Consider the following 25,443-nt stretch of genomic DNA (forward strand, 5'->3'; position numbering starts at 1 on the left):
GGATCAAGGCAAACTGCAGGTATAAAGGACATGGGGGAATCCCGGAAACGTCAAGATCCAGGCAAGCAGGAGCTATAAAGGGCATGAGGGGATCCCGGAAACGTCAGGATCCAGGCATGCTGGAACGATAAACGGCATGGTGGGATCCTGGAAACGTTAGGATCCAGGCAAGCTAGAGCTATAAAGGACATGAGGGGATCCTGGAACCATCTGAATCCAGGCAAGCTGGAGATATAAAGGGCATGGGCGATCCTGGAAAAGTCAGGATCCAGGCAAGCTGCAATTATAAATGACATGGGGAGATCCTGGAAACGTCACGATCCAGGCAAGCTGGAGGTACAAAGGGCATGGGGATCCTGGAAATGTTAGGATCCAGGCAAGCTGGAGCTATTAAAGGCATGGGGGGATCCTGGAAACGTCAGGATCCAGGCAAGCTGCAGCTATAAAGGACATGGGGGGATCCCGGAAACGTCAGGATCCAGGCATGCTGGAACTCTAAAGGGCATGAGGGGATCCTGGAAACATCAGGATCCAGGCATGCTGGAACTATAAAGGGCATGGTGGGATCCTGGAAACTTTAAGATCCAGGGAAGCTGGAGCTATAAAAGGCAAGGGGGGATCCTGGAAACGTCAGGATCCAGGCAAGCTGGAGCTATAAAGGGCACTGGGAGGAACCTGAAAAGTCATGATCCAGCCAAGGTGGAGGTATAAAGGACATGGGGGGTTCTGGAAAAGTCAGGATCCATGGAAGCTGGTGCTATAAAGGGCATGGGGGTCCCTGGAAACGTCAGGATCCAGGCAAGCTGGAGCTATAAATGGCATGGGGAGATCCTGGAAAAGTCAGGATCCAGGCAAGCTGCAGTTATAAACGACATGGGGAGATCTTGGAAACGTCACGATCCAGGCAAGCTGGAGGTATAAAGGGCATGGGGATCCTGGAAATGTTAGGATCCAGGCAAGCTGGAGCTATAAAGGGCACTGGGAGGAACCTGAAAAGTCAGGATCCAGGCAAGCTGGAGGTATAAAGGACATGGGGGGTTCTGGAAAAATCAGGATCCATGCAAGCTGGTGCTATAAAGGGCATGGGGGTCCCTGGAAACGTCAGGATCCAGGCAAGCTGGAGGTATAAATGGCATGGGGAGATCCTGGAAACGTCACGATCCAGGCAAGCTGGAGGTATAAAGGGCATGGGGATCCTGGAAATGTTAGGATGCAGGCAAGCTGGAGCTATTAAAGGCATGGGAGGATCCTGGAAACATCAGGACCAAGGCGAGCTGAAGCTATAAAGGGCATGGGGGGTGATCCTGGAAACGTCTGGATCCAGGCAAGCTGCAGGTATAAAGGACATGGGGGAATCCCGGAAATGTCAAGATCCAGGCAAGCAGGAGCTATAAAGGGCATGAGGGGATCCCGGAAATGTCAGGATCCAGGGAAGCTGGAGCTATAAAAGGCAAGGGGGGATCCTGGAAACGTCAGGATCCAGGCAAGCTGGAGCTATAAAGGACATGGGGGATCCTGGAAACGTCAGGATCCAGTCAAGCTGGAGCTATAAATGGCATGGGGAGATCCTGGAAATGTCACGATCCAGGCAAGCTGGAGATATAAAGAGCATGGGGGGATCCTGGAAACGTCAGGACCCAGGCGAGCTGGAGCTATAAAGGACATGGGGGAATCCTGGAAAATCAAGATCCAGGCAAGCAGGAGCAATACAAAGCATGGAGGATTCTGGAAACTTTAAGATCCAGGCAAGCTGGAGCTATAAAGGGCATGGGGAGATCCTGGAAACGTCAGGATACAGGCAAACTGAAGCCAGGAAAGGCATGGAGGGGATCCTGGAAACATCAGGATACAGGTAAGCTGGAGCTACAAGGAACATGGGGGGATCCTGGAAAAATCAGGATCCAGGCAAGCTGAAGCTATAAAGGGCATGGGGAGATCCAGGAAAAGTCAGGATCCAGGCAAGCTGAAGCTATAAAGGGCATGGGGAGATCCAGGAAAAATCAGGATCCAGGCAAGCTGAAGCTATAAAGGGCATGGGGAGATCCAGGAAAAGTCAGGATCCAGGCAAGCTGGAGCTATAAAGGGCATGGGGAGATCCAGGAAAAGTCAGGATCCAGGCAAGCTGGTGCTATAAAGGACATGGGGGAATACTGGAATTGTCAAGATGCAGGCAAGCTGGAGCTATAAAGGGTATGGGGGGATCCTGGAAACGTCACGATCCAGGCAAGCTGGAGCTATTAAAGGCATGGGGGGATACTGGAAACGTCAGGACCCAGGCGAGCTGGAGCTATAAAGGGCATGGGGGGGGTGATCCTGGAAACGTCTGGATCCAGGCAAGCTGCAGGTATAAAGGACATGGGGGAATCCCAGAAACGTCAAGATCCAGGCAAGCAGGAGCTATAAAGGGCTTGAGGGGATCCCAGAAACGTCAGGATGCAGGCATGCTGGAACTATAAAGGGCATGGTGGGATCCTGGAAACGTCAGGATCCAGGCAAGCTGGAGTTATAAAGGGCACGGGGAGGAACTGGAAAAGGGCATGGAGGATTCTGAAAACTTTAAGATCCAGGCAAGCTGGAGCTATAAAGGGCATGGAGGATTCTGGAAACTTTAATAGGGAAACTACTGTATATGCTTAAAGAAAAAGCAAACCAGATTTCTATACGGGGGGGGGGGGGGGGCGGACAAAATCTCAGAAAGAAAATAGAATAAATAGGAGGCAGCTACACAAGTAATAACACAAACAATAATGGATCAATCCATAAACTTAATGCCCTTTATAGTTCCAGCATGTCTGGATCCTGATGTTTCCAGGATCCCCTCATGCGCTGTATAGCTCCTGCTTGCCTGGATCCTGACGTTTCCAGGATCCCTCCATGGCCTTTATAGCTCCAGCTTGCCTGGATCTTGATGTTTCCAGGATCCCCCCATGGCCTTTATAGCTTTAGCTTGCCTGAATCCTGATGTTTTAACTTTTATCAGAGGAGTTGCTTTTTCTTGAAAAAAAAACTAGATAATGAATGCAAAAAAGTTCCGAGAAGAGAGTAACACCTGACCAGCTTTATCCAGATCCATATGCTAGTTGGATCTAATTAGTACTTGGACTAATATGGACAATGAAACTGATTTCATTATTTGTCTTGGACTACACATAAAAGAGTACTCTTTTTTGCTAAAAAGGATCAATACTTTCAAAATTACCATAGTTAAACCAAAATTTGAATTAATCTTACTTTCGTGCTTCTACTCTTGCCTCAGCATCAGCATCATGAATGCCCTTTTTGATAAATCGTTGGACCTATAAAGGACATGGGGGGATCCCGGAAACGTCAAGATCCAGGCAAGCAGGAGTTATACAGCGCATGAGGGGATCCTGGAAACATCAGGATCCAGACATGCTGGAACTATAAAGGGCATGGGGGGATCCTGGAAACATCAGGATTCAGGCAAGCTGAAGCTATAAAGGACACGGGGGGATCATGGAAACATCAAGATCCAGGCAAGCTGGAGCTATAAAGGCCATGGAGGGATCCTGGAAACGTCAGGATCCAGGCAAGCTGGAGCTATAAAGAGCATGGGGGGATACTGGAAACATCAGGACCCAGGTGAGCTGGAGCTATAAAGGACATGGGGGAATCCTGGAAATGTCAAGACACAGGCAAGCAGGAGCTATACAGCACATGAGGGGATCCTGGAAACGTCAGGATCCAGACATGCTGGAACTATAAAGGGCATGGGGGGATCCTGGAAATGTCACGATCCAGGCAAGCTGGAGCTATGAAGGGCATGGGGGGGTCCTGGAAACTTCAGGATGCAGGCAATCTGGAGCTATAAATGGCATGGGGAGATCCTGGAAACATCAGGATAGGGCAAGCTGGAGCTATAAAGGACATGGGAGATCCTGGAAACGTCAGGATCCAGGCAAGCTGGAGCTATAAGGGGCATGGAGGGATCCTGCAAACGTTAGGATCTAGGCAAGCTGGAGTTGTAAAAGGCATGGGGGGATCCTGGAAACGTCAGGATCCAGGCAAGCTGGAGCTATAAAAGGCATGGGGAGATCCTGGAAATGTCACGATCCAGGGAAGCAGGTGCTATAAAGGACATGGGGGGATCCTGGAAACGTCAGGATCCAGGCAAGCTGGAGCTATAAAGAGCATGGGGGAACTTTTAAACATCAGGATCCAGGCAAGCTGGAGCTAAAAAGTGCATGAGGGGATCCTGGAAACATCTGGATCCAGGCGAGCTGGAGTTATAAAGAGCATGGGGGAATCCTGGAAATGTCAGGATCCAGGCAAGCTGGAGCCATAAAAGGCATGGGGGGGATCCTGGAAACGTCAGGATACAGGCAAGCAGGAACTATAAAGGACATGGGGGGAACCTGGAAACATCAGTATCCAGGGAACCTGGAGCTATAAAGGGCATGGGGGATTCTGGAAACTTTTGGATCCAGGCAAGCTGGAGCTATAAAGGGCATGGGGGGATCCTGGAAACGTCAGGATACAGGCAAGCTGGAGCCATAAAAGGCATGGGGGGATCCTGGAAACGTCAGGATCCAGTCAAGCTGGAGATATAAAGGACATGGGGGGATCCTGAAAACATCAGGATCCAGGCAAGCTGAAGCTATAAAGGGCATGGGGGATTTTGAAAACTTTTGGATCCAGGCAAGCTGGAGCTATAAAGTGCATGGGGGGTCCTGGAAATGTCAGGATCCAGGCAAGCTGGTGCTATAAAGGGCATTGGGGGGGTCCTGGAAACGTCAGGATGCAGGCAAACTGGAGCTATAAATGGCATGGGGTGATCCTGGAAACATCAGCATCCAGGCAAGCTGGAGTTATAAAGGACATGGGTGATCCTGGAAACGTCAGGGTCATGGCAAGCTTTAGGTATAAGGGGTATGGGGGGATCATGGAAACGTTAGGATCTAGGCAAGCTGGAGCTATAAAGAGCATGGGGGGAACCTTTAAACATCAGGATCCAGGCAAGCTGGAGCTATAAGGGGCATGGAGGGAGGTCCTGGAAACGTCAGGATCCAGGCGAACTGGGGCTATAAAGGACATGGGGGGATCCTGGAAATGTCAGGACCCAGGCGAGCTGGAACTATAAAGTGCATGACGGGATCCTGGAAACGTCTGGATCCAGGCAAGCTGGAGCTATAAAGAGCATGGGGGGGGGGTCCTGGCCTTGTCAGGATCCAGGCAAGCTGGAGATATAAAGGACATGGGGGGATCCTGGAAACGTCAGGATCCACGCAAGCTGGAGCCATAAAAGGCATGGGGGGGGGTTCCTGGAAATGTCAGGACCAAGGCGAGCTGGAGCTATAAAGTGCATGGGGGTATCCAGGAAAAGTCAGGATCCAGGCAAGCTGGTGCTATAAAAGACATGGGGGAATACTGGAATTGTCAAGATGCAGGCAAGCTGGAGCTATAAAGGGCATTGGGGGATCCTGGAAACCTCAGGATCCAGGCAAGCTGGAGCTATAAAGGGCATGGGGGGATCCTGGAAACCTCAGGATTCAGGCAAGCTGGAGCTATAAGGGACATGGGGGGATCCTGGAAACATCAAGATCCAGGCAAGCTGGAGCTATAAAAGCCATGCAGGGATCCTGGAAACGTCAGGATACAGGCAAGCTGGAGCCATAAAAGGCATTGGGGGGGATCCTGGAAACGTCAGGATCCAGTCAAGCTGGAGATATAAAGGACATAGGGGGATCCTGAAAACATCAGGATCCAGGCAAGCTGAAGCTATAAAGGGCATGGGGGATTTTGAAAACTTTTGGATCCAGGCAAGCTGGAGCTATAAAGTGCATGGGGGGTCCTGGAAATGTCAAGATGCAGGCAAGCTGGAGCTATAAATGGCATGGGGTGATCCTGGAAACATCAGCATCCAGGCAAGCTGGAGTTATAAAGGACATGGGGGATCCTGGAAACGTCAGGGTCATGGCAAGCTTTAGGTATAAGGGGTATGGGGGGATCATGGAAACGTTAGGATCTAGGCAAGATGGAGCTATAAAGAGCATGGGGGGAACCTTTAAACATCAGGATCCAGGCAAGCTGGAGCTATAAGGGGCATGGAGGGAGGTCCTGGAAACATCAGGATCCAGGCGAACGGGGGCTATAAAGGACATGGGGGGATCCTGGAAATGTCAGGACCCAGGCGAGCTGGAGCTATAAAGTGCATGACGGGATCCTGGAAACGTCTGGATCCAGGCAAGCTGGAGCTATAAAGAGCATGGGTGGGGGGTCCTGGCCATGTCAGGATCCAGGCAAGCTGGAGCTATAAAGTGCATGGGGGGATCCTGGAAACGTCAGGATGCAGGCAAGCTGCAGCTATAAAGGGAATAGGGGATCCTGGAAACGTCAGGATGCAGGCAAGCTGCAGCTATAAACAACATGGGGAGATCCTGGAAACATCAGGATTCTGGCAAGGTGCAGCTATAAACGACATGGGGGATCCTGGAAACGTCAGGATGCAGGCAAGCTGCAGCTATAAACGATATGGGGAGATCCTGGAAATGTCAGGATCCAGGCAAGCTGGAGCTATAAAGGGCATGGGGAGATCCAGGAAAAGTCAGGATCCAGGCAAGCTGGTGCTATAAAGGACATGGGGGAATACTGGAATTGTCAAGATGCAGGCAAGCTGGAGCTATAAAGGGCATGGGGGGATCCTGGAAACCTCAGGATTCAGGCAAGCTGGAGCTATAAAGGACATGGGGGGATCCTGGAAACATCAAGATCCAGGCAAGCTGGAGCTATAAAAGCCATGGAGGGATCCTGGAAACGTCAGGATCCAGGCAAGCTGGAGCTATAAAGGGCATGGGGCGATCGCGGAAACGTCAGGATCCAGGCAAGCTGGAGCTATAAAGAGCATGGGGAAATCCTGGAAACGTCAAGATCCAGGCAAGCAGGAGCTATACAGCGCATGAGGGGGTCCTGGACACGTCAGGATCCAGGCAAGATGCAGCCATAAAAGGCATTGGGGGGGATCCTGGAAATGTCAGGATACAGGCAAGCAGGAACTATAAAGGACATGGAGGGATCCTGGAAACTTTTGGATCCAGGCAAGCTGGAGCTATAAAGGGCATGGGGGATTCTGGAAACTTTTGGATCCAGGCAAGCTGGAGCTATAAAGGGCATGGGGGGATCCTGGAAACATCAGGATACAGGCAAGCTGGAGCCATAGAAGGCATGGGGGGATCCTGGAAATATTATTATTTATTTTATTATTATTTGGATTTGTATGCCGCCCCTCTCCGAAGACTCGGGGCGGCTCACAACAAGTGAAAAACAATCCAATACAATCCAATTAATTAAAATATTATAAGTTTAAGAAAATCCCCAATACTAACATACACACATACAGGCATACCATATATAACTTCAACGTGCCCAGGGGGAGATGTTTAGTTTCCCCATGCCTGACGGCAAAGGTGGGTTTTGAGGAGTTTACGGAAGGCAGGAAGAGTAGGGGCAGTTCTGATCTCCGGGGGGAGTTGGTTCCAGAGGGCCGGTGCCGCCACAGAGAAGGCTCTCCCCCTGGGGCCCGCCAACCGGCATTGTTTAGTTGACGGGACCCGGAGGAGGCCCACTCTGTGGGACCGAATCGGTCGCTGGGATTCGTGCGGCAGAAGGCGGTCTCGGAGATATTCTGGTCCAGTGCCATGAAGGGCTTTAAAGGTCATAACCAACACTTTAAAGGTCATAACCAACAACCAAATGTCAGGATCCAGGCAAGCTGGAGCTATAAAGGACATGGGGGAATCCTGAAAACATCAGGATCCAGGCAAGCTGAAGCTATAAAGGGCATGGGGAATTTTGGAAACTTTTGGATCCAGGCAAGCTGGAGCAATAAAGGGCATGGGGGGATCCTGCAAAAGTCAGCATCCACACAAGCTGGCGCTATAAAAAGCATGGGCAGATCCTGGAAACATCATTATCCAGGCAAGCGGCAACTATAAAGGGCATGGGGGATCCTGGAAACGTCAGGATCCAGGCAAGCTGGAGCTATAAAGAGCATGGGGGGATACTGGAAACATCAGGATACATGGAGCTATAAAGGACATGGGGGAATCCTGGAAACATCAAGATCCAGGCAAGCAGGAGCTATAAAGTGCATGAGGGGATCCTGGAAACGTCAAGATCCAGGCAAGCTGGAGCTATAAAGGCCATGGAGGGATCCTGGAAACATCAGGATCCAGGCAAGCTGCAGGTATAAACGACATGGGGTGATCCTGGAAAAGTCAGGATGCAGGCAAGCTGCAGCTATAAACGACATGGGGATATCCTGGAAACGTCAGGATCAAGGCAAGCTGGAGCTATAAATGGCATGGGGGGATACTGGAAGCGTCACGATCCAGGCAAGCTGGACTTATAAAGGGCATGGGGGGGGTTCCTGGAAACATCAGGATAAAGGCGAGCTGGGGCTATAAACGACATGGGGGGGATCATGGAATGTCAGGATCCAGGGAAGCTGGACCTATAAAGGATATGGGGGGATCCCGGAAACGTCAGGATCCAGGCAAGCTGGAGCTATAAAGAGCATGGGGGGATACTGGAAACGTCAGGACCCAGGCGAGCTGGAGCTATAAAGGACATGGGGGAATCCTGGAAACGTCAGGATACAGGCAAGCTGGAGCTATAAGGGGCATGGAGAGATCCTGGAAACATTAGGATCTAGGCAAGCTGGAGCTATAAAAGGCATGGGGAGATCCTGGAAACGTCACGATCCAGGGAAGCAGGTGCTATAAAGAGCATGGTGGGAACCTTTAAATGTCTGGATCCAGGCGAGCTGGAGTTATAAAGTGCATGAGGGGAATCCTGGAAATTTCTGGATCCAGGCAAGCTGGAGCTATAAAGAACATGGGGAGGGATCCTGGACACCTCAGGATCCAGGCAAGCTGGATCCATAAAAGGCATGGGGGGGATCCTGGAAACGTCAGGATACAGGCAAGCAGGAACTATAAAGGACATGGGGGGATCCTGGAAACATCAGGATCCAGGCAAGCTGGAGCTATAAAGGGCATGGGGGATTCTGGAAACTTTTGGATCCAGGCAAGCAGGAGCTATAAAGGGCATGGGGGGATCCTGGAAATGTCAGGATCCAGGCAAGCTGGAGATATAAAGGACATGGGGGGATCCTGGAAACGTCAGGATCCAGGCAAGCTGGAGCAATAAAGGGCATGGGGGGATCCTGGAAACGTCAGGATCTAGGCAAGCTGCAGTTATAAACGACATGGGGAGATCCTGGAAACGTCAGGATCAAGGCAAGCTGGAGCTATAAATGGCATGGGGGGATACTGGAAACGTCACGATCCAGGCAAGCTGGAGTTATAAAGGGCATGGGGGGGGTCCTGGAAACATCAGGATAAAGGCGAGCTGGGGCTATAAAGGACATGGGGGGGATCCTGGAATGTCAGGATCCAGGGAAGCTGGACCTATAAAGGATATGGGGGGATCCCGGAAATGTCAGGATCCAGGCAAGCTGGAGCTATAAAGAGCATGGGGGGATACTGGAAACGTCAGGACCCAGGTGAGCTGGAGCTATAAAGGACATGGGGGATCCTGGAAACGTCAGGATACAGGGAAGCTGGAGCTATAAGGGGCATGGAGAGATCCTGGAAACATTAGGATCTAGGCAAGCTGGAGATATAAAAGGCATGGGGAGATCCTGGAAACGTCACGATCCAGCGAAGCAGGTGCTATAAAGAGCATGGGGGGAACCTTTAAATGTCTGGATCCAGGCGAGCTGGAGTTATAAAGTGCATGAGGGGAATCCTGGAAATTTCTGGATCCAGGCAAGCTGGAGCTATAAAGAACATGGGGAGGGGTCCTGGACACCTCAGGATCCAGGCAAGCTGGATCCATAAAAGGCATGGGGGGGATCCTGGAAACGTCAGGATACAGGCAAGCAGGAACTATCAAGGACATGGGGGGATCCTGGAAACATCAGGATCCAGGCAAGCTGGAGCTATAAAGGGCATGGGGGATTCTGGAAACTTTTGGATCCAGGCAAGCTGGAGCTATAAAGGGCATGGGGGGATCCTGGAAATGTCAGGACCCAGGCGAGCTGGAGCTATAAAGTGCATGAGGGGATCCTGGAAACGTCAGGATCCAGGCAAGCTGGAGATATAAAGGACATGGGGGGATCTTGGAAACGTCAGGATCCAGGCAAGCTGCAGCTATAAATGGCAAGGGGGGATCCTGGAAACGTCAGGATCCAGGCAAGCTGGAGCAATAAAGGGCATGGGGGGATCCTGGAAACGTCAGGATCTAGGCAAGCTAGAGCTATAAAGGGCATGGGGGCGTCCTGGAAACGTCAGGATCCAGCCAAGCTGGAGCTTCCAAGGATCCCCCCTTTTCCTTTATAGCCCCAGCTTGCCTGGATCCTGACGTTTCCAGGATCCCTCCTTGGCTTTTATAGCTCCAGCTTGCCTGGATCTTGATGTTTCCAGGAACCCCCCCCCCAATTCCATTTATTGCTCCACCCTCCCCCTTTCACTGCTCCTCCCTGCCCTCTATTCCCTTTGAGGTTTCCTGATGGGCTTGCATGCATTATTTCCTTTTCCATTGATTCCTATTGGAAACATTGTTTCACCTTACGAACCTCTTCCCGGAACCTATTAAGTTCGTAAGATGAGGTATTACTGTACACTGTAATGCAACTTTGCATAGGTCTGCTTAGTGTGTGGTTGGTCTATGATTGTAGTTAGTGATGGTGTGTTGTCTAGTAAGATAGTATTGGTGTTATGTAAATAAAATATAGAGAGTATTGTTTTGCTACAAAGAAGAAGTAAACATCTTCTCAAGAATTCCTGCTGTATTGTCTTCATTCTGAAATATCTCCAGTTCCTGAGATCATATCTAATTCTATGTGGGCAACTTCTGAACGCAAGTGTGCCAGATTTTGGGCCCAGAGTCCTGAACCAGAACTCCACATCCAGAGGACCAGACCAATTCCAGTTCCAGAGCTGGAGACAGAATTGTCAGTAAACCAGGATTGATAGCCAGAGCTGGTAGGAATTTAGACATAAACAGGAGAACAAGTTTTGTCAAGAAACCAGGTTTTTGAGGGAGACAGAGCGGGGTGGCCTATAGAAATGTTTGTTACTAAGAAAATGAACTGGTTTTTCTTCTGTAAGTAAAGGGATATTTAAACTGTAAAAATGGCATTTTCAGCAGCTACTTTGCCACTTGAAAAGGTAAATAAAAGCAACTACCATGCCTGGAGCAGAAAAATGCAGTTTGCTTGTTAAAGGGGGTCTCTGGGAGATAATAGTAACACTCCTGCAGACGACAATGTAGGTCAGCAAAGACTGAAAGATAAAGTGAAGGCTACTTTAACATTGGAAGTAGAAGATAGCTAATTAGTTAATACTAGGCTGGGTGACAATGCAGCAGAGTCATTATTTCAGAGAGAGAAAGATGGCTGGAGTGAAGATCATCTTCACTAAACAACTTTATAACTTGAAACTACAACCAAGTGAATGTGTTCATCAACGTGCACAAAATGATAAACTTATTTGCTGAGTTAGAGTGCAGAGGTTTGACTTTTCCTGAGGAACATGACTTTCTTATTTTTAGAAAAACATATTGAAAATATACACATTTAAAAAGACAGTACATAGTCTTTATCATCTGTTTCATACAGTACATAGTCTTTAGTATCTGTTTCATACTTATTTACATTTATCTTAATCTATATTGACAGCTATTTCTTATATCTCATATGTTATTTTACAACGCTTGGAACCAACAGTTTTATTTGGCTTTATATGAAGCCTTCTTGCTTTGTATATATATTCTTATATTTAATTTCAACAATAGACATTTTATATTTTTGCAGCAATTTAACTTTATTTATTTATTTATTTGTTTGTTTGTTTGTTTTTTATTTATTAGATTCGTATGCCACCCCTCTCCACAGATTCAGCGCAGCTCACAACAATAATAAAACAGTATACAATAAACAAATCTAATATTTAAAAAGTATCTAAAAACCCATTAATTTAAAAACCATTCAATGCAAGCATACCATACATAAAACTATATAAGCCTGGGGGAAATGTCTCAATTCCCCCATGCCTGACGGCAGAGGTGAGTTTTAAGTAGTTTGCGAAAGGCAAGGAGGGTGGGGGCAATCCTAATCTCTGGGGGGAGTTGGTTCCAGAGAGTCAGGGCCGCCACAGACAAGGCTCTTCCCCTGGGTCCTGCCAAATGACATTGTTTAGTCGACGGGACCTGCAGAAGGCCAACTCTGTGGGACCTAACCGGTCGCTGGGATTCGTGCGGCAGAAGTCGGTCTCGGAGATATTCTGGTCTGATGCCATGAAGGGCTTTATAGGTCATAACCAACACTTTGAATTGTGACTGGAAACTGATCGGCAACCAATGCAGACTGCGGAGTGTTGGTGGGACATGGGCATACCTGGGGAAGCCCATGATTGCTCTTGCAGCTGCATTTTTTTGCACGATTTGAAGTTTCCAAACACTTTTCAAAGGTAGCCCCATGTAGAGAGCGTTACAGTAGTCGAACCTCGAGGTGATAAGGACATGAGTGACTGTGAGCAGTGACTCCCAGTCCAGATAGGGCTGCAACCACTGTTCCCTTTAAGGTGCGCCCATGCATTGAAAAATACCCTCCGCGCAACCTTTTCCAAGGGTTCCCAGCTGAGCTAAGTGTTGGAGTTGGGGGCGGGGAGTGACAAGGTTTTTCTTCATTTGAAAAACCTCGTGCTCCCCATTCCACTTTGCCCCCACCAGTTCAGGGAAAGATGGTGGCGCCCATCAGGCACTTCCGCCCTTTCCCTGAGTTGCGTTGTTATGGAAGGGGGGAGGCGGCGGCAGCAGCTCTGTGGGGCTTTGAGCTGACGTCTCTCCCCCCTCTTTCCCCCTTTCTCTTTCCCCCCTCTTCTTACCTGTTTAACGGTGGCCGGCTCCATCTTGATCCAGGCTGCCGCCATCTGGTACTGGGATTGGGTGGCGGAGAGGACCAGGCGGCGGTGATGGGCAGCCCCCTGCATGGCGGCAGAAGAGGAGGTGAAGCTTGTTCTTCAGCCACACCAGGGCCGAGACCGGGCCCATCGTCCCCGGCTTCAGAGGCCAGCCCCAGCGCGGCAGCGGGGGAGGTGGATGCGAAGCAAGCTGCCTGGGGAAATGTCGCATTTGAAAAGCAGTGCCACTTCCCCGGGCAGCCGGCTTCACCTCCCCCTCCCCCACTGCCGTGCTGGGGCTGCCCCCTGGAGCTGGGGGTGATGGGCCCGGTCTCAAACCTGGTGTGGCTGAAGAACAAGTCTTCGGAGAGGGGCGGCATACAAATCGAATAAATAAATAAATAAAATAAATAATCAAGCTTCACCTCCTCTTCCGCTGCTGCGCTGCCGGCTGCCCACCGCCGCCACCCGATCCCAGTACAAGACGGCAGCAGCCCGCATCAAGAGCATGGACCCGGCCACCGTTAAACAGGTAGGAAGAGGGGGGAGAGAGAAAGAGGGGCAGGAGGGGGGAGAGAGAAAGGGGGCAAGAGGGGTAGAGAGAAAGAGGGGGGAGAGAGAAAGAGAGAGAGAGAGAAAGTAAGAGAAAGAGAGGAAGGAAGAGAGAGAAATAAGATCAAAAAGGGAAGAAAAAAGAGAAATGATAAAATGATTGAGGCAGAGAATGAGAGGAAAGAGAGAGAAACAAAAGAGAGAGAGAAGTGATTTGATTTAAAGCATATGGTAAAAAGCACCCAAATAATAACAGATAAAAAAACCCCAGCCCTCACCTGTTTTTGGAAATGGTTCAAGAGGTCATACAGAGAGAAGCAGAGAGAGAGAGAGAGAAGGGGGAAGAGACAAGGATGGAAAAAGAGAGAAGTGAGAGAGGGAAGGAATGAGAGAAAAAGGGAGGAAGAGGGAGAAATGGGAAACAAATAAGAGAGAAAAGGGGGAGAGATACCCAGAATTTTTTCATCTATCTATCTATCTATCTATCTATCATCTATCTATCTATCTATCTATCTATCTATCTATCTATCTATCTATCTATCTAATCTATCTATGCCGCCCAGTCCCGAAGGGACTGCCGCTCAGACACTATACTTTTCCGCCCACACCGAAAAAAATTAGAGGGAACAGTGGCCGCAACTGGTGCACCAGGCGAACCTGGGCAAACGGCCAACTCGCCACACCTGAAAGATGGTGCTCTAAGCTGTGGATTGAGGATGCCCAAGTTGCGTACCCTCTCTGAGGGGGTCAATAATTCCCCCCCAAGGTGATGGACGGACAGATGGAATTGTCCTTGGGAGGCAAAACCCACAGCCACTCTGTCTTATCAGGGTTGAGTTTGAGTCTGTTGACACCCATCCAGATACCAACAGGCTCCAGGCACCGGCACATCACTTCTACTGCTTCGTTGACTGGACATGGGGTGGAGATGTACAACTGGATATCATCAGCGTACTGATGATACCTCACCCTATGCCTCTGGATGATCTCGTCCAGCGGTTTCATGTAGATATTAAATAGTAGGGGGGAGAGGTCCGACCCCTGAGGCACCCCACAAGGGAGAAGTCTCGATGTGGACCTCTGACCCTCCCCCCACTAACACCGACTGTGACCTACGGGAGAGGTAGGAGCAGAACCACTGAAGAACAGTGCCTCCCATTCCCAAGCCCTCTAGCCGACGCAGAAGGATACCATGGTTGATGGTATCGAAAGCCGCTGAGAGGTCAAGAAGCACCAGGACAGAGGATAAACTCCTGTCCCGGGCCCGCCAGAGATCATCCATCAACACAACCAAAGCAGTTTCCGTGCTGTAACCGGGCCTAAATCCCGACTGCTGAGGGACTAGATAATCGGCTTCTTCCAATGACCGCTGGAGCTGGAGCGCCACCACCTTCTCAACAACCTTTCCCGTAAAGGGAAGGTTGGAGACTGGACGATAATTGTTGAGAATGGCTGGGTCCAGGGAAGGCCTCCTTATAAGGAGCCGGAAAGGACCTCCTCCCCAAGGAAGCGTTGACAATCTCTTGGACCCAGCTCCGTGTCACCTCCCTCCTGGCCGAAACCAGCCAGGAGGGACACGGATCCAGTAAACAGGTGGCAGAACTCACAGTTCCAATTGCCTTGTCCACTTCATCAGGTGTCACCAGATCAAACTCTTCCCAGACAGATGGACAAGTACGAGCCCCAGTCACCTCATTGTCAGTCGACTCTGTTATCCAATCGGAATACCCCTGTATACAGCTTTATTTCTGCTTCCACTTTTCTACCCAACTATAAAATTCTTTCCATACCTCATAATATTTTGATCAATCTTTATCTTTCAGTTCTTGTGTCATTGTATCTAATTCTGCACAGTCATTTTTAAAAAAATAATTCTTTCTGATGGTGTTTCCCCTTTCTTCCAATTTTGGGCAATACATATCCTAATTGCTGTAATTATATGTTGTATAAGATAGTAGTGTTCTTTTTTCATTTTCTGGTTGACAGGAAGATTTCAGGTTTTAATTTAAGTTCTTGTAAGGCAATTTCTTTCTATATCCTAATTTTATTCCAAATTTTCTTTATTTGGGGACATGTCCACCACATATGAAAAAAAGTTCCATTATTATTTCCACATCTCCAGCAATTTGGTTTTAGATTGGGATATATTTTCGCTAATCTGGTTGATGCAAGATATCATCTGTAAAACATCTTGTGAATGTTTTCCTTGTATGCTATTGACTTTGTCATTTTATAATTTCTAGTGCACATGCTTTTCCATTGCTCTATGTGTATGTTATATCCTATGTTTCTTGCCCAACTATGATCACTTGGGCAAGAACATAGGATATAACATACATATGGAGCAGGTTTCCTTTCACTATTTCTACTTTCATCTTGTATTCAAGTAAAAAATTATATAATTTAGTAATTAAGTTTATTTTAATATTTTATCTAACACTGAAAATTGTTCTTGAACTCCAAAATTCTTCTTGTCTTTTTGTAACCTAGACTGAATCAGGAAATATGGCCACCAATCAATTATAATTCCTTGGTTCGCTAATTGTTGCCTTGATTTTAAATACCCTTTTTCATCTAGTATCTGTTCATAATTAACAATTTTATTTAATTTTATTGTATTTGGATGTGTTGTGGCTTCCATGCTGGAAAACCATCTTGGTATTTACCTCTAATGTGCTTTTTTAATTTTATTCCATTAGTGCATCTCTAATCTTATGGTTTCTAAAATATGCGGGTATTTTATTTTTTCATTCCATAGAAATCCGTGTCATCATTGTAATAAGTTATGCCCTTCTAAAGATGGAAGTCTTTGATTTTTTATTTCTATCCAATCTCTTATCCATAATAATGATGACACTTGAGCTCAAAATCCGGGTGTCTGAATCCCCCCTGCTTTTGTTTATCATGCAACCAATTTAATCTACAGTGGTACCTCTACTTAAGAACTTAATTCATTCTGTGACCAGGTTCTTAAGTAGAAGCTATTTTTCCTATAGGAATCAATATAAAAGCAAATAATGCGTGAAAATCCATTAGGAAAGAAATAAAAGCTCAGAATTTGGGTGGGAGGAGGAAGAGAAAGAAGAGGAGAAGGACAGTTGCTGCCGAAGGAAGAAGGTGAGGTGAGGGGAATCAAAAAAATCCAAAACTTTAAGCCTTAAAAAAAAAAAGAGGGACTCTGAGGAGGCGAGGAGTCTCCCATATACCCGGCACAAGGCTGCCTCCCATACACTGTGCCAGCAGCGGCGGTGGTCAACAGTGAGCTGCCGGCCTCCAGAGAAAGGCTGCCGCCGCCACTGCTAACTGCCACCCAATCCCCCCACCCAATGAAACATTCGGTGTAACCTGGGATTTCCAGCTGAGAAAGGCTGCTGCTGCTGACCGCCGCCCTTTTCGGCTTTGTGGGGAGGGAAGCTGGCACTCTCTCCTCCAAAATCCCACCTCCCAACAACATGAGGCTGGTGTGGACGACAGCTCTGCCCCTTCAGGGCCTGTTTGCTGCAATTTCCCCATTCGTGAGAAAGAGGAGCCGGGCAGAGAAAGAGGTAAGAAGGAGGTAGCCCAGAGATCTTGACATCTGGCCCCTTTCCTCCCTGGCTCCTCTTCCTCACCACCCGCTATCATTTTCACCCAGCGTCGGGTTGGATCCCTTAAAGCAATGGAAGTTTTTACACTTCGGTTATATTTTTAGCACCTTACAACTGACCTCTGAGAGAGAGAGAAACAAAGGAAGAGGAGCAAAACGGAATAAAAATGTCTTGAAAATAAGGTTTTGGTTTTACACTTCGAGCCCGCGCAAAGGGGGGGAGACACACATACACACACATACACACAGGAAGAAAGAGTTGGAAGGAACTCTGTACTGTAGGTCATCTGGTCCAGGGGTCTCCAACGTTGGCCACTTTATGACTTGTGGACTTCAACTCCCAGCAAAGGTGGTTGAGGAACTCTGGGAGTTGTAGTCCACAACTCTTAAAAGTGACCAAGGTTGGAGATCCATGCTCTAGAAACAGCCCTTTTAAAGAATATTTCAGGTTTATCATTATCACCATATATTTCCATGCACTTCAATTGTGAAAATTGGAGTAGTCAAGAGAGCGGTCTTTGAAAATCTCATGATATAGTAGTAATATTAAGGCAACCTCACCAGGGAGTTGTAATTGTAAATGAATCTATCACTAGCCATTTCTGTGACTAAAGGAACAACTAACAAAATGAATTGTCCTCAGGGTTTTTTGTTTGTTTGTTTGTTTGAGTTAGGGGTTAGGAGTGCAAAGGTCTTCAAACCTGGCAAGTTTACGGCTTGTGGACTTCAATTCCCATTTCTAAGCTAGCATGACTGGAGGAGGAATTCTGGGAGTTGAAATCCATAAGTCTTGAAGCTGTTAGGTTTAAAGTTTGTAAAAAGTATACATGGTTTTAAAAAGTATACATGGTTGTAAAAAGTATTCTGCTACACAGGTATTTTATTAAACAATATAATACTACACCATTTGGTTCAGTATATTTGTTCCTTGTTTTCCTCCTCTAAAATCTAGGTGTGTCTAATACACTGGTGCGTCTTATACACTGAAAAATACGGTAGTTCCTGTGGGCAGAAGTATTTTCTTGTAGACTGACACTTACTTTAGACTTTCTTGTGAGCTGGAAGATGACCTGTCTGATTGTGGAAGTGATGCAATGCTACAAGAATTCTTTAAGTAAGTCTGGAGACTTCTTTGATAGGATGGTTCAAGATTATTATACAGAATTTCTGCCTCACCAGGAAAATGATTTCTTAGGCCTAGATAAGTCCTAGAATAAAAACAAATAAAATGTATTAGAGGGAGGAAAATATTTCTGGAAACAGAAACAATCTTCCAACACTAGTAAAAAAAATGTCTCAATTCAATCAACTGTGCATTTATACAATTAAATACAAATTTGACACACAGACAAAACAAAGCAAAAAACCCAATAAGAGTAAAATAGAGGGGTAGAAAATATCCATTGTAGATAACATAACATTAAGTCGCACAATAATGAAAGTCAACTGGATAGTTGACATGTGTTCTGGAAGCAGAATAGATACACATATTCGTATAAGATTAAAGCTATCTGGAATAAACTTAAATATCCCAAAATTTGAGCTTTAAATTAATTCCAAATGGTGGTAGTATATATTCCTATAAGATATTTATGCATTATCTCATGCAATGTATTTTGAATTTATGCTTGTTTTAAGTGTGATATGTTTACATGTATGTTTATTTTCTTTTTGTCTTCTCTCTCTTTTCTTTTATGTCATTTTAATGTATATATTTAATAAAGATTATTTAAAAAAATGTTTCTAACAAAATGTTTCTAACATTTTTAAAAAATGAGAAAACTCTCAATATCAGAAAACTGTCAGTCCAACCAAAGCTAGAATGAAAATGAATACTAAATATTAACATATTATTATATATGCTCTCTGGCCTGATTGTATGTTAGTGAGTGGTCACATAAATCTATTTACAGTAATATCTTATCTTATGAATTTAATTGGTTCCAGGAGGAGGTTTGTAAGGTGAAACGTTTGTAAGACGAAACAATGTTTCCCATAGGAAACAATGGAAAACCAATTAATGCGTGCAAGCCCCCCCCCCAAAAAATTGCAAAAACGGGTGCTTCGCTGGGTGCCACCACCCAGCTGTCACCTTCTGAAACAGCCAGGCGCTTCTCAGCGTTCTCCCAAACCCAAACCTTTTGGCAAAAGTTCGGGTTTGGGAGAACGCTGAGAAGTGCTGGCGCCCGGCTGTCACCTTCCCAGAAGAGCCGTGGAGCTGTCGGCCGGTTGGGAGGCTCAAATGGAGGTGGGGAATCCCAATAGAGAATTCCAGGGGCGGAGCTTTGACATCACGGAGACGTCCTTCCTGGAGTCCCCGTTTCAGCTGGCCAGGAAGGACGTCTCTATGACATCAATGCTTCTCAGCATTCTCCCGAACCCGAACATGAACTTTTGCCGAACTTCCAGGTTCGGCGTTCGAGAGAACGCCGAGAAGCACCCCGGCTGTTTCAGAAGGTGACAGCTGGTGGCAGCGCTTCTCAGCATTCTCCCGAATGCCGAACCCGAACTTTTGCCAAACTTCCGGGTTCAGCGTTCGGGAGAATGCCGAGAAGCGCCCTGGCTGTTTTGGAAGGTGACAGCCGGGCGGCGGCGCCCAGCGGAGCATCTGGAGGCGGGGCATCCTGGCAGCAGTGGCAGGTTCATAAGGCGAAAAAATTTCTTAAGAAGAGGCAAAAAATTTCCGAACCCCGGGTTTGTATCTCAAAAAGTTCGTATGACAAGGGGTTCATATCACGAGGTACTACTGTATTTGTTTATTAAAAAAATTTATGTGACCATCCAACTAACACAATGACTCCAGGCAGCATACAACATTAAAAATCAACAATATTTATAAACTATAGAAACCTTTCTCTTAAATTTTTGGGCTATTCTTTTTTGCTAAAAAGGATCAATACTTTCAAAATTACCATAGTTAAACCAAAATTTGAATTAATCTTACTTTCGTGCTTCTACTCTTGCCTCAGCATCAGCATCATGAATGCCCTTTTTGATAGTTTCAACCAGAACAGCTGCATGCCTGTAAAAGAAAAACAGAAATAAATACTACTTTTAATTTATTTTAACTTTTATCAGAGGAGTTGCTGTTTCTTGAAAAAAAAACTAGATAATGAATGCAAAAAAGTTCTGAGAAGAGAGTAACACTTGACCAGCTTTATCCAGATCCATATGCTAGTTGGCTCTAATTAGTACTTGGACTAATATGGACAATGAAACTGATTTCATTATTTGTCTTGGACCACACATAAAAGAGTACATTATCTCCCTGCTTTTGAGCAACATTGGGAAAAGCCTAGTGAGTAGATGTAATAAAATCTTAGGATCAAGGTATGTCTACTCTAAGTTCTGTAGGAAATCTTGAAAAGCAATTTAGAAATTCTTGGCTTACACAAGGACGAGGATTATGGATTGAAATTCTAGCAAGATAGCAATTCTGCAACATATAGCAGATAGAATTTAATATGTTTCTGATAGAGATAATGGGAGAATGGTGAAAGATCTGGTTAAAACAAAAGATAAGACAATGATCCCAACTATTAGGAGTGAAAGAGATGAAATCCATAACACCTTATTATTTATTGGATTTGTATGCCGCCCCTCTCTGAAGACTCGGAACGGCTCACAACAATAAAAACAGTACAAATCCAATTGATTAAAACAATTTTAAAACTCTTAATATAAAAAGCAATCATACATCTCATATAAACCATACATAAAACAGAAACGGCCCAGGGGAATCAATTTCCCCATTCCTGACGACAGAGGTGGGTTTTAAAAAGTTTACGAAAGGCGGCCAACTGAGGAACTGAACGGATGGTGTGGAGCCGAGCTCCATCAAACACCTCTGTTTTATAGGCATTCAACGGTCCTACGGGGGCCACAGACCCTGCGATAAAGGGTCTGTCGGAAAGGGGGTGCCGATAGTTTGATTTTCGAGGCGGCAGCCAGATCAATGGTACGGATTATCCCTTACAAGATTGAGTGCCTGTAAGCTAGGAGCAACATGGTGGCCTAGAACGTTCCCAGCTGGAGGTGACTAAACGGATTCTAGCGAAGGTGACCGAGACAGAGGAGCTGACTATAAACATACCGGAATTGGATACATCAAGAGATTTAAGACTACAAGTGAATCTTTCCACAGGGGTAACGTCACTTAAGTTAAAGCTACAAACAGTTAAGATCCGAGAAGGAGGAGGGAGGAGTCGCCATCTTCCTCCCCCCGGCTGGCGGCGAGCTAACGATCAAGTCAAAATAAATATTTAAAAAAATAATAATAATAACATCGCTCAAAGCTTTTACCACTTACCAAGAAGACCTGACGCCTCCCGAAGAAACTTAAATCATAAAAAGTGCTCTCTTTTTCCTTTTTTCTTTTTTGAGGCATTAACAGAGGACCCGATTGGACAGCGTGACTCCTTTGCTTTCCGTTTCTGCTTTTGATTCTTCGGTGTGCTGCTGCGTCATACTTTGGTGGGCTTAGGAAGACAATTTGTCTTCTTAAAACTCTGCTCGACCTGCCTTATCTACAGGGAAAACGGAAGCCTGGAGGTGGCGGTGCGGAAGGCTTGGGTGTTTCGTGGCGTTTTCTGGCAGTCGTTAAAGAAGGAGAAGAGGAGGCATCGGTCGGGACCTGATTAGCCAGTTTTCGCTTGGAGAGGCGCGTTGCCGGAGGAGTGTTGCCAGGGGAGCTGCACAAGTGCGGAAATACAACTTGGAGGCTTCTCTTTTTGACTGAAAGGCAGACGGTCCTGATCAGACTAGGATCTAACCACTATGCTGATAGAAACTGTGGAAAGGAGAGGAAACGGCTTACAAGATCCTTGCTTAACCCTGCCAGTCTTTGTGAAACTACGTGAGTTGGACAAATCATAAATTATCCTCGGAGAAGAGAAGATACACGGAGCTGATCCAAACGATCTTAAGTTTTAAGCTATTCTCCACTCTAACTGTCCTCTACTATTAACTTGCCTCATTATGAAAATCTAATCTGAACTTATAGATCTTGTCAGGAAGAAACTGAGTAACGGTCTGACCCACTGAACCTTTTCTATAAATCTATCGGCTGTAAAGTCTCTTTCACTTATATTTACAACTGACAGAACATATATGTACTTATTCTATTGATATTGATATTTATATACTATATATAACATATTAACTAATTAACAGATTACTAGAATACTTTATTACAATACGATATTAATTGATATTTATACACTATCTATTTACAAATATTAACTTATCAGTTGATTAATAACTTATCAGTTGACTACTAGGATATTTTAGGATATTTTACTATAACGTTATTATAACAAGATATTTTCCTCACTAACTATTAGATATTAAGATTAAGTTCCTTATTACTAGTAACTTTTAGAAATATTAGCCATCAGAATTATTATAGAATATTATAGAATATCAGAATGAAATTTACTAACCTTGCTTAGCTTGTATTCATAATTGTGTCTTTACTATATATCTAACTGTTTAATCTACTATCATTACCTATAGCATTACACAACACGTTTTAAAGTTCTTAAGATTTTAAGGTATTTTGAATGAATTATATATCTTTCCCTTTGATGGTTCACCATTTCTAGAAAATATAAGAAATATCCCCTCTTGCATACATGTTTTATTACTGTAAAATCTGATTAATTTTCTTTGCTGGGAAGAACTATCTACAAAACCGATAACCATTGATACCGAAATACTGTAAACTCCTTTAATAACTGTTGTTACTTGTCTATAGTATAATCTATTGGAATTATATATCTATCTATCCTGCCTGTTATAAGTTTTACTCTCACCCTTTCTCTACAAATCACCTCTTCTACCTCTATATGACAATAGACTTGAGGATCTTTACTACTAACTATTAGAACTGCTATCTTCCTACTTGAGTATTTAATATATTACTTAAGCATACTATCCCCATCTAACTCTGGAAGGGACCATTAGAAATTTTTACAAGTGGGCTAGCTGGTGGAACATTGTTAAAATGACAAGCCTTTCCAACTTATCTAAACTGGGATCGGGGAAGAGGTCAATCAACCAATCTACCTCAGCTATACCTAGCCCCTCTACCCAGAGATCGCTTGAGGATATGCTGCCCAGAGAAAGGTCCAATTCTTATAAAGATTTACAAACTATGCTGCTGCAAATGCAGGAATTAATGCTTAAGAACCATGAAGATATTAAAAAAGAAATAGGTGAAGTGAGAAATGATACTTCTGAGTTAAAAGAAAGGATGCAAAACATGGATAAAAGGCATGAGGCTTTTCAGCAACAGATGCTAAAACAAAAACAAAAAATTCAGGATTTGGAAGATAGGATAGATCAGGATCATAGACAAATGGAAGACCTGACTGAAAAACTAGTCCAAGCTAATAAGGAACTAGAAAATACTGTAATTCAATTAGAGAGCAAAAAGGCCAACCATTTCCTCAGATTCCAAAACCTTAGGGAGGAGAAAAGTGAGGATTTATCAGACATTATGGCAGACATTCTGTCAAAGGCTTTGGGCGTCGAAAAAGACACAATGTTAAACGAAATCGACAAAATATATAGAATCAACACCAACTACGCCAGACGCCACAACCTCCCCAAGGAAGTCCATATTAAATTAGTAAAAAAATCAGTCAGGGACGAAATACTCCATAGAGCTCGTGAAGACCCTATAGAATACAAAAGGAGACAGCTGGTTATCCTAAAGCAAGTTCCGAAACATGTAAGAGACTTACGTAAGCCATATACTTTTCTATCTGCCAAACTGACTAGGCATAACATAAATTTTAGATGGCTAGTCCCAGAGGGAATGCTAGTGACCTGGCAAGATAAAAAAATAAAAATAGACTCGATTGATAAAGCCGAAGAATTCTATGAAAAAACTTTTCTAACGATCAGACGGCCGATACAAAAAACTATAAGGAAACAAGGAACCCTCTGCCAATTACTGACCAACTAACGGACCAGATTCCAAACAGAACAGAAGGAATATTGGCTATCGATAATATAACCAATGGAAATAATGGCTACGCAGGCATACCAAAAGAGACTAGAAGTACTAGGGCAACTAGACCCAAATACAGATAACTCGAATTTGGTACAAAAAACGACTAACTGGGGAACTGAGTTATACTCAATCAATATAAATGGCTTGAACGCGCAAAAAAAAAAGAAATCAAATTCTAAATAAAATTGCTAAACTGAACCTAGATATTATCGCAATGCAAGAAGTACACATTAAAAATAAATTTGAGCATCTTCTAAAAAGAAATAAATTAGGGAATCTATTCTCATCTTTAGCACCGGAAAAAAAGAGAGGTGTAATTTGCTATATTAACCCTAATATACAAGCTAAACTGAAATATAAAGACAGAGAGGGTAGAGTCTTGATAATAGAATTACAAAAAGAATCAGAAATAATAACCCTAATTAACATATACGCCCCGAACGAAGGCCAAGAAAATTTTTATAAAAAATTATTAATTACTATTAATGAACATGCTATGGACAATATTTGTTTATTAGGGGATTTTAATGGAATAATTGATAAGGAACTGGACTATAATAATGATGGAAGGAATAAACAAAAGAAAAGAATCTTACCCAAAGCCTTTTTCGATTTAGTTAAAGAATTAAAACTTAAAGATAGTTGGAGAGATAGAAATCCTAAGCATAAAAAATTCACTTTCTATTCAGACAGACATCAATCTTGGTCAAGACTAGGTATGGTCTGGACTTCAATAGAACTTAATACAAAAATTCAGTCGGTCGAGATAGAACCCAACTTTATCTCAGACCATAATGCGCTAAAAGTAATATGGAAAGGAACTAAACAATGTTCTAGATGGACACTTCAAAAATCTATTCTTAATCAGGAAAATTTCAAACAGAAACTTCAAATGGAAATGAATTTCTTCTTTCAAGAAAATACTAAAGAACAAACAAGTGTTCAAAACGTATGGGACACTGCCAAAGCCGTAACTAGGGGAATTGCTATTTCATACATGGCTAAAGAATATAAACTAAAAAAGCGGAAATTGGATAAGTTAGAAGAAGAATATAAACTACTAGAAGAACATTTACAAAAATACCCCCAAAAGAAAGAAATAAAACAAAAAATGTCCCAGATAAAACATGAATTAAATTTAATAGATCAACAAAATCTAGCACAACAAATTAAAAGCAGCAATCAATATAATTTTGAAAATGCTAATAAACCTAGCAAATGGTTAGCTAACAAACTCAAAAAACAAAGAGAAAAGAAACTTATAAACTGTCTTAAAACAAAAAACGGGGAATTATGCCACGACTTGGAAATGAAAAAACAGATAGGTAGGGATTTCTATAGCAATCTTTATGACAATCATGAAA

The 25,443-nt window shown here is 44.7% G+C and overlaps 1 protein-coding gene across 1 annotated transcript in view; it reads right to left on the bottom strand.

The window, feature by feature from the left end:
* CLASP2 (cytoplasmic linker associated protein 2) overlaps positions 1-25,443 on the bottom strand; it is an 817,644-nt gene that overhangs the window by 389,375 nt on the left and 402,826 nt on the right. Inside the window, exons 13-14 of the mRNA XM_070727408.1 lie at positions 20,006-20,083; positions 18,102-18,269 (exon numbers count right to left, since the gene is read on the bottom strand). Coding sequence (XP_070583509.1) covers positions 18,102-18,269; positions 20,006-20,083 — 246 coding nt within the window. The remainder of the gene's footprint in view (positions 1-18,101; positions 18,270-20,005; positions 20,084-25,443) is intronic.

Source organism: Erythrolamprus reginae, chromosome Z (assembly GCF_031021105.1).
Source record: "Erythrolamprus reginae isolate rEryReg1 chromosome Z, rEryReg1.hap1, whole genome shotgun sequence".
Lineage (NCBI taxonomy): Eukaryota > Metazoa > Chordata > Lepidosauria > Squamata > Dipsadidae > Erythrolamprus > Erythrolamprus reginae.